Below are 15,028 nucleotides of genomic sequence, written 5' to 3'. Positions count from 1 at the left end.
ATATGTCTATGGTAATTCGCCTATAACATTTGTATTTGCAACTTCTTGTCCTTTTCAACTACAGTTCGTTGAACAATATCGATACGAATGTGGTAATTTGCCTCTAACTTCCGCTTCCCTTCGGACTTCCTGTCCTTTACGATTAATTTAGGTTCTATTCATATTGCATTGCAATCAACATGACACTACATTTATTATTTGGTTCAACGAGAGCAATAACATAATAGAATGTTCACACCAGAAAACAAACATCAATTATTTCTAAGCAAAAAAAAAAAAAAAAAAAAAAATAATAATAATAATAATAATAAAAAAATCAATCGACGCTTTATTTCAGATTCCCAGAAAGAGATAGAGGTGGGAAGGGGGAGATAATTTTAGATTAGATAGATAACTTTCTTCAATATTATTAAGAATCAGTCAAATCGGGCGACACATGGAGTTTAGTTTATCCGTTCAAAATAAATAATTCTTAGTAAAGTTCATAAAATTATGTGTCTAGTGCTGGGTTATATTACACTGGTGGACAAAATTAAGAGGTAGACAATGATCAAATTAAAAATTTCAAAACCCCCCGATTGAATCGCAGCTGTAGAATCAAGAGGGAAAATTGAAAATCTTTTTAAAAGCCTTATATTATTAAAAATAAATGTCAAGTATTTTATTTGCTATTAAACAGAAACTGGCAACAGATACAAATTTTAAATCATTGCTTTTAATTACCTTGTCGGCCAACAATGAATTCGGTTATCAATCGAGTGAATAAAGGCTTAGCCGTGATTAAAATCTGCTTAAAAAAAGTTATAATTCGAATTCTATGAAACATGTAAGTTCCAAACACATTCTATCAGACGCGGAAAAAAATTCTCTTTATTTTGGTACTACATTTTAAAAATTTCAACTATGTTTTCACTGCAAAAAAAGCGAAAATCCTTTTAGAGGCTTTTAATTAATATCTTCGTTAATTAATGTCATCCAAGGATGCAACCTAGCTAAGAACACTCTCGATCAGCTCTCCTTTTGAACATTTTTTTTTTCAAAATCGGCTAGAGTGACACACAGATACAGACACATCAAACTTACAACTCCCTTCCTTTCTGTGTGTGTCGGGGGTTAAAAACATTTCCCTCCATTTCCTCTGAAAGAACCACACAGAACTGCTACAGTAAAAAGCTATATAGTATCAGAGTAGCACAGTTGACGATGAAATAAGTTTCTGTTTTCATGTGAGTCGTCGTACAGCAGCAGAAGGTATAAAAGTTTGCGCCCATTTGCTCAACTGATTCCACTTTTCCAGGGGTGCCCACATAGGAGGGGGGGAGGGTCATGGCGCAGACTGCGGCATTGAAATTTTTAGGGGGTGTTTTAAAGGGTATTTTTCACTTTTTGGGGGAAACTTTTGTTTTTTTGGGGGGGGGGGGGGTTCGCGATATTTAGGGGGTGCGCCCTTGCTCTTAGGGGGGGCACCCCTGGCTTTGCAATACAGTAGGGATTTCTATTACCTTTCTAGAATAATCTTGTTATTCTTTTGCTGAGTTTCTGGTGAAATGAGAACAAATCGTAGCTTAAGACGAAGGTATGAGGTAGGTTTGAGGAAAGACAGTCCGAACCTCAGGTTGTTAAAGAAATGATTGTAACAGAAAGTGACATCTCGAAATTGCGGAAGCAGCTTACAAAAAGTGGGACAGTGTCCAGAGGACCAGAACAAAGTCGCTCGAGAGCCACAATAACCAGTGATGACCGGTATTGGTACTTTTAGCTGAGTGCCTGAGGACGTCTACAGACCCAAAACTCGCTCCTAACCTCTTTGCTGCTACAGGAACATAAGTTATAAGGAAGACAGTGGCCAGAAGGTTGCACGAGACAGAACTGCATGACAGAAAGCTGCTATTTGCATTCGTCTGACACAGCTTCAAAGGGCTAAATTCACGGTCGCGTTCCATTCAGTCTATTACCTATTTCTGAGTGAGTCTTCATATGGAAGGAGTGTGGGAATTAATACCATCTTAGCAACATCATGGAAAAGTATCACATGGTAATGGAGGAGTGATGGTACGGCAGGGATAATGCAAAATATAAAGACACCGATCAATGTGTTTGATTTTGGTTCCGTGAATGCCCACTGGTACAGGAAGGAATTCCTAGAGTCCTGTGTGAGACTTATCAAGGGTAATGTTAGTCATTCGTCCATTTTCATGGATGAAAAAACATTACCAGACCAGGCCGAGCTGCTTGATGTCTATCTGAAAAGGGAAGATAATCACCGAATGAAATGTCCAGTCAAATCTTCTGATCTTAATCCTGCTGAACATGTTTAGTGTGCTCTTGGGAGGGCAATTGCAGTACGGCAATCCCCACCCAGAATCATTCAGGAGTTGAAAGAGCTTTGGAGAATGAGTTTATGTAAAATCCGCAAAAGTCGTTGTGCGTGCTGTGTGCCTGTCAGAGGCGACCACATACCATACTAGCCCCCTTTTCACTGCCATCTCTCAACGTGAAGATTGCACCCGATTGGCTTCTTGGCCATGCTAATGAATGACATTTTAATTGTCGTTTTGTACACATCATTGTATTATTGCATTATTGTGATACAATAAACTACATCCATACCTAATTCTATTCATTTCGGCACAGTAGGTATTTCTCGAGATCTTTGGTAAAGTATGTTCCATCTCTTAGTATTTTCCACCACTATAGTTGAAAACAGAAGAAACTGTAAAATATTATAGATGGTCTCTTTGAATTATCGCTTATAACAGGGATGACCACCTGGGGGGACGGGGAGGGGGGTCATGGCACAGACTGCGCCACTGAAATTTTTAGAGTATTGTTTTAAGGAGTATTTTTTTTTGGGGGGGGGGCTCCCTATTTGGGGGTTATTGCGATATTTCGGGGAGGGGGCGCGCCTTTGCCCTTAGGGTTTATACCTCTGCTTATATCACAACAAATATAGCTCAAAAGGCATGTTCGGAAGCTGATTTATATTCCTTTACCAGTGAAGATAGCCAGAGACAAATAAAACTATTATAGATTATAGGTTCCGGACCTGGAGCTCATGCGGGGACTACCCATCCTCCTCTTTCTACCCACCATACTTTCATTTCTTCCTGGAAGTGGAGCAGCCACAGACACAATTTCGCAAGTTCTTTGACGCTGCTCTTTTTTTTGTTGTGAAAATAATAAAGAATTGGAAAAAGTACCAATTTAAACATTTAACATTCATAAGGTCACTGGTTACAATGTCGATAGTAAAAATAAAGAAAAGTAGTCACGTTCAAAGAAAAAGACTGCAAATACTAAAAATTTCAAATTACAAAAAGGCTCTATTTTTAGGATTATTCAAAATTCACTCCCCCCCCCCCCCCCAATGTAGATCTATATTTTTTTCAGCGAGAAAAACTGATATCTGGTTTCCGTCCTGATGAAAAACACATGACATCTTGCAAGAAATTTTGAAAAAGTCGTACCTTACCGAAATGGAATTTTTCGAAATATGTTGCAGGCACATGACTCGATTGTAGTTGAAATTCTTTTGTGGTGTGCCGAAGTCCATATTCAAGAGACGGCGACGATCAAGTGCCAAGTGAAGATGCCCAACGAAGTGGCATCATTTGTCAACGACTAAATTCATCAGGGTGGTTCATAAACCTATGCATCTTTTTTTTTTTTTTTTTGGACCAACAGATCCAATCCCATATTTTTTTCTACATTTATCCATCCTAATACTCTACATAAATTTCAATTTCTTACTCATTAAAAAAGATAGTGGTCATTTATATAATATTTTTCAAGTTTGGTGAATTTTCAGTGTTTTTATGTAATTTTACTGGAATCTGCTGGAAGTTTTTAATCAAAATGAAATTACTTAAATATAATAACGTTATTTATTCACTTAAAAGATTTTGTAAATTAATTTTCAGTTTCAGCTTTTTTAATTATTTTTGTTTGACAGACTTTCAAAACAATAGATTGTTTTGTTGTCTCAGTGGGGATGGCTTGTCGATTTTCTTCAACAATTTGTAAATGATACATACTGCCCTGACTATTTTTTAAAAATTTGACCAATTCTTTACTTAACTGAACAATCTTCTCAGCGGTGTCATTCACCTTTTTTATTTATTCATTTATTATTATTATTATTATTATTTTTTTGCCAATTTTGTTGTCAATATTATATTTGCATTCTTTGTGGGAAACATTAGGAAAAAAAGCCCTGATATTCACGCGAGAAAAAAGCTCACTTGTTCTTTGCAAAATCTACAACGATAGGGCATCATCTTTTAATATTTTTAATTACGCTGGACCTCTTATACAGGGTGAGTTCGATCGAATCTGGCATGCGAAAGGGGGTGATAGAAGAGCCCAAGCGGAGCATAGAACCACCCATTATCGTGTTCAATCCTTAATCGTAACCGAGTCATACTATATATAAGGAAAATGAGTAAAAAAAAAAAAAAAAAATTCTGAGAAAACCACAGATTTCTGAGATTCCTGTAGGATCTACACACAAAATAAGAACATATTTGGAAAGAACAGACTAAATCTTACAAAATGATACATTTTCCATCAAGATAGTCGAATTTTACAACGAACTACAAGCTTTGAAACATTGGACACACTCAGAATTGAAATGGCGCGAAAGTTTTCAATCGACATTTTCAAAAACAACTGTATGAGTTACGATCAAACAAATCTACCGAAAACTGGCCCATTTTACTAGCTTTCACATGATACAATGACAAATCATATTGGACTTCAAGTTCAGCAGAAATTCAGGATTTTGTTTGGAAGTGTAAAAATCGGCATTCGTTGAAAAAGAAAAACCAGCGAAGAGTTGCACTTTTCTGTTTTAAATTTCCTGTTTCACGTAAGCATGTATTTTTCTTTATTTAAGATAAATCTATTATTTTGATATAAAAATATCATTAACATTTTATTAAGTGATAAAACACCAGAGATAACAATAAGTAGAAGTAAAAGAAGCATTACTTTTCCGTGCTTTTCAGGAAGGAAAAATTGATAATGAAAAAGTTACATAACATCAATGAGTAAATTTAATCAATCATAAAAAATTACAATACATGCTGAAATTGGTCGCCACCTGATACATGTCCTTGCCTTTTTTCGAAAGGAAATAATCGTTGCTCTAAGTAAAATTTCATTTCCTAGTTTTACTACTGCTCCATCAAGCCAGTTGCGCAATTCCTGCAAACTGGCTACTTATGTTTTGTATACTTCTTGTTTTAAGAATCCCCAAAGAAGTCCACAGACGTCAGGTCTGGCAATCTAGGTGGCTAACTTGGAATGGGACCCATACGACCAATCCATTGGGGATACTGTTCAGTCAGAAAATTTCGAACGGCATTTGAAAATGAGCTGGGTTACCATCGTGTTGAAAAATGATTTCCGCCCTTTCAAAACCAGGATATGGTCCAGGATAACGGTTCTGCCGATGTTGAGGAGTATGTGCTGGACCTAGTAGTAGAAAACCCCAGTGTGAGTTCATGCACGACTGCTAGAGAAGATGGACTTGCACAAAGTCAAGTTATGAATACATTGCAAGAAAACAAGTATCATCTTTACCGTTTCACACTAGTACAACAATTGCGCAATTCAGATTTAGAAAAGCGGACGGTAACATTTTGCAGACAGCTACTAGCCCGAGACATTGAACACCATTTTCTAAGAAAGATAATGTGGACAGATGAGTTCTTGTGTGTTCACTAGAGAGGGCATCATAAATTTGCAAAACTGGCGTCAATATGCTGAACATAATCCTTTTTTAACTCGAAGCTCATCGGTCCTAACTCGATTCAGCTTAAATGTTTGGTTTGGCGTAATCGGAGATCATTTGATTTGTCCGTATGTGTTTCGAAGTAGCCTAACAGGAAACACATATTTAGAGTTCATTAGAAATCATTCGCCTGGCTTACTTGATGCTATTCCTGCTCCAGAGAGAGCGGAAATCATTTTCCAACACAATGGAGACCCTACAGATTTTTCAAATGCCATTCGGAATTTTCTGACTGAACAGTATCCCCAATGGATTTGTCGCATGAGTCACATTCCTCAGCCACCTAAATCGCCATTGGACTTCTTTGGGGACTCTTAAAACAAGAAACATACAAAACAGAAGTAGCCAGTTTGCAGGAATTGCGCAACTGGCTTGATGGAGCAATAGTAATACTAAGAAATGAAATTTCACTTAGAGCAACGGTTGTTTCCATTCGCAAAAAGGCAAGGGCGTGTATCAGGTGTGGCGGCGACAAATTTCAGCATCTCTTGTACATTTTTATGATTGATTAAATGTACTCATTGATGTTATGTAAATTTTATTTTCGGTTTTTCCTTTCTGAAAAGTACGGAAAAGTAATGCTTCATTTACTTCTATTTATTGTTATCTCTGGTGTTTTTTCACTTAATAAAATGTTAATGATATTTTTATATCAAAATAATAGATTTATCTTAAATAAAGAAAGATAAATGCTTACGTGAAACAGGAAATTTAAAACAGAAAAGTGCGACTCTTCGCTGGCTTTCCTTTTTCAACGAATGCAGATTTTTACTCTTTCAAACATAAGCCTGAATTTCTACTGAACTTGAAGCCCAATATGATTTGTTGTTGTATCATGTGAAAACTAGTGAAATGGGGCAGTTTTTGGTAGATTTGCCCGATTAGCTCATACGGTTGTTTTCGAAAATGTCGATTGAAAACTTTGGCACCATTTCAATTCTGAGTGTGTCCAAAGTTTCAAAGCTTGTAGCTCGTTGTAAAATGCGACTATCTTGATGCAAAATGTATCACTTTGTAGGATTTAGTCTGTTCTTTTCAAATATGTACTTATTTTGTGTATAGGTACTGCAGAAATCTCAGAAATCGGTCGTTTTCTCATAATTTTGTTTTTTTACTCATTTTCCTCATATCTACCATAACTCGGTTACGGTTAAGGATTGGACACGATAATGGGTGGTTCTATGCTCGGCTTGGCCTCTTCTATCACCACCTTTCGTATGGCAGATTCGATCAAACTCACCCTGTATGATGTTTTTACATTTTCATTCCTGAAATAATTTTTTCCTTTTCCATGGCTAAGTGAATTGTAGTTAAATTGGTATTATTGTCTCACTGGCAATAAAATCAATTTAACTGCAATTCACTTAGAAAGATACTAGAAGTGATTTTTTTTTTTTTTTAAATCGGCACAGCTGGGGACATTTTTCAATATTGCATTGTAAATTAATCACCATTACTTTCAAAGAAGCTGTTACATGTACGAAACAGGTACTATGAATACCTAAAGAAGCTATTCCAAGAAACATTGTTTCTTACATATTTTAATTCCTGCCCGATGTTTATTTTAATAATTTTTATGTAGTTCTTGTTCACTTGAGGTTTCCGCTTTTGATCTGTATTCTTATTTTTTTAGCATCACCACTACCCAGTTAGCACACGTAACGTTTAACCATTTCATAAGCGTTTTAAAATTGTTGTCGAAACGTCAACAACCTTGTTAGTTTTGAGACATCGTACAATGTATGTATACATCGTGTAATGTTTGATAGTCGGTGTTCCCCCCCCCCCAATAGCGATTTTTTGCGTTTTTTCGATGACGATGTCCTATATTTTAAACCAAAAATATCTTTAAAAAATGTGAACATGTTTACATTTTGTAGTTGTGAAAGCTGTATTATTAATTCGGTATTGCAGAAGCTATTACATTGGAAAGAGTTTCTATTTTTAATTGTCTTTGTAAGTAGACTAAAATTGTAGAAATGTTAACAATTCGTTTTTACCAGCGTACTCGTAAAACGACTGTTGAATGTTTCTAAAGCTTTCTCTTAACATAAACATGATTTTTTTTCATTATATTTTCCCTCCAAGATATATATGAGCCAATATTATTCTGTCCGCGCTCTCCATTAAGTCGTTGATTTAAAAAATAAAATTTTGCTTTAAATACGCACTAAGTATGCATTTCAAGTCGCAATATAGTACATTTTTTTAATCTTTGAATAAAATTTGAGTTTTGAATATTGCTTGTACAATTCTTCCATGTAATTCAGTTGGAATTAAATATACTAACTAAATAATAATTAAATTATGCGTACCCCGTCTCTCTTTTATCTTTCTTTTTCGTTCTCTTTTTGTTCTTGAGCGTACAAGTTATCAATTTTTTTTAATTTATTCAATTGACTCCCATTAATTACTAAACAACTTATTGTCTGTTTCTGTATTATTCAGGTGGAAGTTTAAAAGATGATACAAAATTATTCCAATTAAAATTTTGTATTGTATTGATATTTCAATTTTTTGTATTTTCAGCAGATAAGTTACGTCTCTCTTTTCATGACTTAATTTGGAATGATAATATTTAATTATTATCATCATTTTTATTAGCTTTTTTTAACTTCCACCATTAAAACATTATTTTAGAGTGTATCATGCAAGAATATACATTAAAAAATTTGATGTTTCAGAACAACGATGTTTCAAACATCGATGTTTTTCGATCGATGTATTGTTGATACCAACAATGTTTTGATTTTGAACATCGATGTTTTGAAACTTCGATGTTTCTACATCGATGCAGCGCCACTAAAACCAATTTAAAACGTTATGAAACGAATTGGGCTACCTGGTTATTAAACTAAATCTCAAACTCATTAAGGGATTAGTGCTCAGATTAAATGTAAATAGTGAAATCAATCTGAAAGTGATAGATTAATAAAAGATTCACCAAAAAGAAAGTACGAAGTAGCGAAACCTGCATGAATAGTGAAACAGTAAATTCAACATTGAGAAATAATTATGACAAACTTTTAATTCAAATAACATTTATCAAACTTAACTTACAATGAAAATTAATTTCCCCTTTTTCATTTCCGAATTTTAACATAATATTAAATCAAAAAACTTCTAAGACTACGGAGGTAACCTCCCTGCCTGGATTGACATGGACTATTATACGAGGAGAAAAGTAATGACTACTTCGTTCGCGTCTTTAATAAAAACACCGATGTAGTTTGAAATATAATACTTTATTGCTGTTGCAAAAGATAAGGTACAAAAATAGAAGAAATATTTACATGTAATAACCATTGAGAAGGAATAAAAAGTGGAGAGATTGAAGCCTTCAATTCTTGAAGCAAGGATCCCAAGTCACGTGGTACATTTGGAAGTAAAGTATTGGAAGAAGTCGGGTTATTCCCCTCGTTTCACGTAAAACGTGTTTCCCATTCGTCAAAGTTGAGCCATGTGACTTGAGCTCTTTGCCTCAGCATTTCCTAAGCCAATGTTTGGGCTTGCTCCTTCCAGCTACTAATTCCTGCTCTTAGGTAATAACTGAGCTTTATGTTCTAAACGTATTAAGTACAATACATCATAAAATATCTCACACTTACCTGCCGAGGTCCCCAAGTATTTTACTCAAGGATTTCCATACATGCTAGCGTGTAATACAAAACTACATTTCAGTGATGACATTAAACAAATAAAATGGAAGTCATTCATAAGCACAATAATACTTTATCAATTAAAATAGAGATGGTGATGGAGTGAATTGTATGAGATGTACAAAGAAATTCTCACATTTTTGCTTTACATCACTTCTTGAATTTAGCCTACAGGCACATTACGCTAAAACATATTTAATTTACTATATATGTATTCGAAACGGTACGTTTTTGGATGCAGTCGATGTAGTCATCTTTCCGGATCTAAAACTTTATTTTTTTTTACCTCCAAATTTTTTCCAACATAAATTATAAACGCTCTTCATTGTTTTATAAATGTTTAAAATGCCCGCTGAAAGATGTGCAATAGCATCTCCTTTAAGGGACACTTTTGAATAAGGTACACCTCTATTTGGGACATTTTTTCTGGTCCCAGTTCCTTTAAATAAGGGCCTCTTAAAATTTGAGATTCCCGTAGGTCTAAGAAGGTCACATAGAACAGAGATTTGGGCAAAGATTTCCCAGTACTTCCCTTTACCTAAGTCTCAATGATGTAACGGTGGTAGGTCGTCGCTTTTGCTTTAATGATTCTTTTAATGCTGATATAGGCAACAGGAAGATCTGGTTCAGGCAGGTCAGAGCCAGGCTTCACCAGGATGCCTGCCTACCGACTCATTACCCCTGACTTCACAAAGGCCAGTGACCCACCACAGTGCTTAATTGTGTTTTTGTCCATCAGTGAGTTGATTTATTAGTTGGTAATCAAGAACAGCTTTATTTTGACAGTGTAAATGAAGAAAGTGAAAGATCTTCGCGAGACTTTTCTCATGATTATAGGAGTAATTGTTCTTTCTACTGGCTTCCTCACCGGTATGACTTCGGCGGATTACTCTGTTGACCACGTTTTTTTTTTTGGTATAGTAACCAATGCAGAGGCTTTCTGTTCAAAGGTGTAATGGACATGCACGCACTTGCACTACAAGTTATAATTGGTAAATAGGAGATCATAAAAATTGTTTCCATGGTTGTGTTGTTGGTTTCTAAATGAGTTTTTCTCTGAGACTTTTTCAAAAGATCTACAGTCAATTCTGCTCGAGTTTACTGAAAAACTATGGAACTAAAATGGTACTATTCATAGTGTGCAGGAGCGTCAAGAATTTTTGGGCCCCTGATTTTTTGCCGAATTTGCCGAATGGAACTCCAAATTTTTCCGAATGATGATAATTTTGCTGAATGGAACTTCAAATTTTGTAGAACGATGAAAATTTTTCAGAATGGAACTCCAAATTTTGCCCAATGAAGCACGAAATCTCGCTGAATGATGACAATTTTGCCGAATCGTCAGACAAAATTTGCCGAATAAGGAAATTTTTAGAAGGTCACAGTGACCTCCCATCAGGGCACCCCTGACAATGTGATACTAGTGATGCTACTAATACGTATTTCACGAAACAAGTAGGAGTTGTAAACAAGGTTTAAGCTCGGTTTTCTGTAGATTGTCGAGTTCGATCACTTAGTGATTTACTCTTACAAGAGGTTTTTTGATTTCAACCCCATAAAGCTAGTCACAAAAAAACCTATTAAGAATGAGACGCGCAAATTATTTGATGAAGAAAGAAGTGGTCACAGCACCGAAGACGTCATCTTCTGCCTTCCACTGGCATTGAGGTGTCCGGCACTGTTTTCACGGCTGACGACCTTGTGACCTTCTGAGTGCGGTGGTCGGACAAAGGTACTCCCACTGCCCCGCCTCAGGAACTCCTGTGAATATTGGAATTAAATTGGACGGATATTCAACAACATTATGTTGGTTGTTAGTTCGCCAAGATTCACCAATCACCAGTTAGAGAAAATTACCCGTGTTATAGGATGTAAGCCATTTTATCTTACATTATACAACATTGTTATCTTATTTTTAAAAGTAAAGCCAGTTGCCCGCCGTTCCAAAAAGTGAAATACATTTACATTATAGAAACCTCATGGAGGGCAGTTGCTAATGAAAGTTCACATTAATGCAGCCTGAACGTTTTTCTGGCTGAAGAGGGAGATACGAAGGCTTTATATTAATCTTTATATCTACATATAGTAGCCCCTTGTCAACATTTAAAAAAAATTCCGAAACGTTACTGAGTATTTCCGTGCAACGTTTCGGGATTTCAATAGTTTTTATCTACTTCTTGGAAAAATCAAGTATCATTGTTGAGAAAAATATTTTTAGCTCCCAGTTTAAAGATTAACTGAGCGTATTTATAAAGTGTATCCGCTTCGGTTCAACTACGGCCCGTCCAGACTGATTAAGCTCCCAAAGGGAGCAAATAGTCCATGAACTACGTAGATTTGGAAGAATTGAGGGCGAGTAAACTTATTGATACTTATTTGCAATTCTGTGTTAGCTTTGGCCATGTTTGCAATACGCTTTTGGAACTTCCTTGATAAATCAGGAAGGTGCCAAGCTCTTATATTATACCAACTTAATTTTAATCTATAGTTTCAGTGACTCGTCTGGCTTTAAACGGGAAGATTTCTGAATTTTTCAGAAAGATTCAATGATAATTTCAGGAAGGTTACTGACTTTTAGCGGAAAACGTTCCTGGATTTTGCAAGATATGTTACTGGCAGAAATTGGGCACATCATCTGCCCATTATTTTCCAGGAACGTTTCCGAATCGTTTTTATGGTTAATCTGCGCATGTTGATTGACAGAAAAACAGCGCGAGAAATCCGAAAAAAAAAAACGACATAACCCAGGTCATTTAAATGGCATTCAAAAACTAAATGAGGAAAAACTTCAGTGAGGCCAAAATTTAAAGCAAAGCTTTTTTACCTTTTTTTTTTTTTTTGGAAACAAAGCAAAAGCACGATAAATACATCGAATGAGTGGTACAACGAGACCCGCTACGAGGATGGGTTATTAAATTACAATACTGGGATTGACAACACGTTTCGCCACTGGGAGGATTGGCGCCATTGACAAGAGATAAAATGGAGGGAGTGAAGACTTTCATTACTGAAACCAAGATCCCAAGTCACGTGATTGATTTTAAAGCTAAGCATTGGAAGAAATCAGGTTTCTTTTACTTGTTTCACGCAACACGTGCCAACCATTCGTCGTTGGTGAGTCACGTGACTTGGAGTCCGTCGGTCAGCTTTTGCTAAGCCAATGATTGAACTTGTTCCCTCCCTTTTAATTCCTGTCTTAAGGTTGGCGCATGAACCTCTCATTGGTTGCACCTCTGAGTTTATGAAAACAAAATCATTGATTTAGGGGCCATTACGAAGATGCAAGAAAAAACTGTTAGTGATTGAGAAGTATGATTGAGAAAAATATGTCATGAAATCTAGAAGATAAAATTGACCTTCTTGTCTATAAATGAACGAGAAAAAAACAAAGGCTTTGTAACTAGGTTTTACTTTAATAATACATGTGTGTTACGAAAACTACACACATATGATTTTGCTCTATAGCACCATACACAATGAGAGAGCATGTTAGGAGCACAAAAATTACGGTTAGAAACAGGAATAAAGCGTGCGGTTAATAACCACCACCATCGCAATCAAGTAACACCATTTAAGACATTTGAACATAAAACAGTTTGGTGCTTGAAACAAAATAAATCAGATATACATTACACGCTGAAGCAAATTACCTGCCATTTTTCATTAATAACTGAATAAATTCTGCAATTCTTGAAACAAAACAAATAGCTAAACTTTTCGCAATAACATAATAGTGTCAATTATTGGTTCAATTTCTTTTATTAAGCGACATGATGTCATACCTTTTTCAATCCGTTTTCGTTTGTCTTTTCTCGACAAATAAAACGGTTTTTCAAAATCTTCAAAGTAAAAGACTCGTTTTTAAAACATGTAATTCGCAATGCAAAACACATTACGTAATTATTCAGTGATACGCACATTCGACGAATGTTTCGCTTTAACGCTTGTAAGAACAACATGATCCGGCTGAAATATCAGGAAAGTAAAATTTCCAGAATTACTAAAACTAACATGGAAATTCAATTTTTCTATATCATTAAGAGGAAACTATTGTATTTGTATTACACAGCTTTCGCTCATTATTATCAACTAGAAAACAGCCCGTCAAGGTATGACGGATAAAAGTTACTTCTACATTTGAACGAAGCAATTGTCTGTTTGGTGATATTTTGATAGTTGAAATTTTAACCGTCACTCCAGTGGATTAACTCTAAACTCCAGTAGATAACGTTTCTAACCACTTTTTCGATTCTTCATTCCCCTAAAATTACTGTCTTACCAATGAAACAGTTAAACTAGTTCAGTTAACTGAACTGGATCTAGTTTAAACTAGTTAAACTAGATCCAGTTCAGCTTTGTCAAAATAAAGCATTTCCCTGCATATCAAACGTTACCAAAAAATATTATCAAATTATCATGGCGTGGCACGAGTTTCATTGTTGGTGACGTCAGAAGCGTTACTCGGTCATTCGCTATTCTATACATAAGGATATGAATAACACCATGAGACACCACCATTTTCGTGGCCCACTAGTTGATTAAAAAAGCTGTATATGTTGATTATTTCTCTGTTTTCAGTCAAGAAAAAATTAACTCCTCACCGGCTTATTGGAACTGGACAAGGATTGTGAGCGCGGTGGGAGGGAACGATCTCCGTCAATAGAAGAGCCTTTTTCGTCGGGCAGCAGGTTGTGTTCTGCTAGAAGACGACGATATTCCTCCAGCTCCAGGTGCTCTTTGTCATACAACAGCTTCAGGTGTTCCATGTAATTTAGCATTGTTTCGAAGGCGCAATTCATGCGCTGCTCCTAAAAAGAGGAAATCTTGTCAAACAGCAATATAAAAAAAAATGTCTAATTTCATAAGATATAGAATTTTATAAAAAAAACGCAGAGCTTCACAAAGAATACAGTGCTGGCCAAATTATTAGACTAAGACTGTTTTAAAAGCAAATTCTTTATTGATTACGTAACTATAGACACATTAACGAACAGTGAAATAATTATGTAATATTTAGTATGCATTCCCTTGTTCTTGATGAGCATTTTAAGTCTTTTTGGCATACTTTTCAAAAGGTTTACACCATTTCTTAACTTTTTAAAAAAGGAGGTAAAAAATTGTTTATACTCACTATTATATATACTCACATACACATACTCACTAATTACCTAAAACTAACTTTAAATATAACAGAACACACTAATAAAAAGATCTAGTGAACTGTTTAAGCTGATTGAGGTTATGTTCCTGGTAGGTAGATAAACAAAGAACATAAACAAAGCAGACAGTGCTGCCACCTGCAAACATTAAATTGTGCTAAAATAACGCAATAATCAGTGTACAGTATGTACTGTACTTTAACAGCAAAATAAATAGTATTTTAGTACAAATAGTGTTCAAAAAACTAAAAAAAAAAAAAACTCTTTAGTCTAATAATTTGGCCAGCAATGTACAGTCAGTCATATTTAAAATTGTTTAAGATAATGCTTGGTTTCATCACTAGAATAAGATTTTTTTTTTCGAATGTGCAATACACCGACACCCCGGTCCTAAACCTCCGACCCCGGCTAAAATT

The 15,028-nt window shown here is 35.4% G+C and overlaps 1 protein-coding gene across 1 annotated transcript in view; it reads right to left on the bottom strand.

The window, feature by feature from the left end:
• Nucleotides 1-15,028, bottom strand: part of LOC129226823 (inositol 1,4,5-triphosphate receptor associated 1-like) — a 53,647-nt gene that overhangs the window by 14,120 nt on the left and 24,499 nt on the right. The window contains exons 5-6 of the mRNA XM_054861451.1: nucleotides 14,055-14,261; nucleotides 11,086-11,214 (exon numbers count right to left, since the gene is read on the bottom strand). Of these exons, the coding sequence (XP_054717426.1) occupies nucleotides 11,086-11,214; nucleotides 14,055-14,261 (336 nt within the window). The remainder of the gene's footprint in view (nucleotides 1-11,085; nucleotides 11,215-14,054; nucleotides 14,262-15,028) is intronic.

The sequence above is a fragment of the Uloborus diversus genome, chromosome 7, assembly GCF_026930045.1.
Source record: "Uloborus diversus isolate 005 chromosome 7, Udiv.v.3.1, whole genome shotgun sequence".
NCBI classification, from domain to species: domain Eukaryota; kingdom Metazoa; phylum Arthropoda; class Arachnida; order Araneae; family Uloboridae; genus Uloborus; species Uloborus diversus.
The sequence above is the reverse complement of the archived record's forward strand: the minus strand, read 5'-3'. Positions and strand labels throughout refer to the sequence as shown.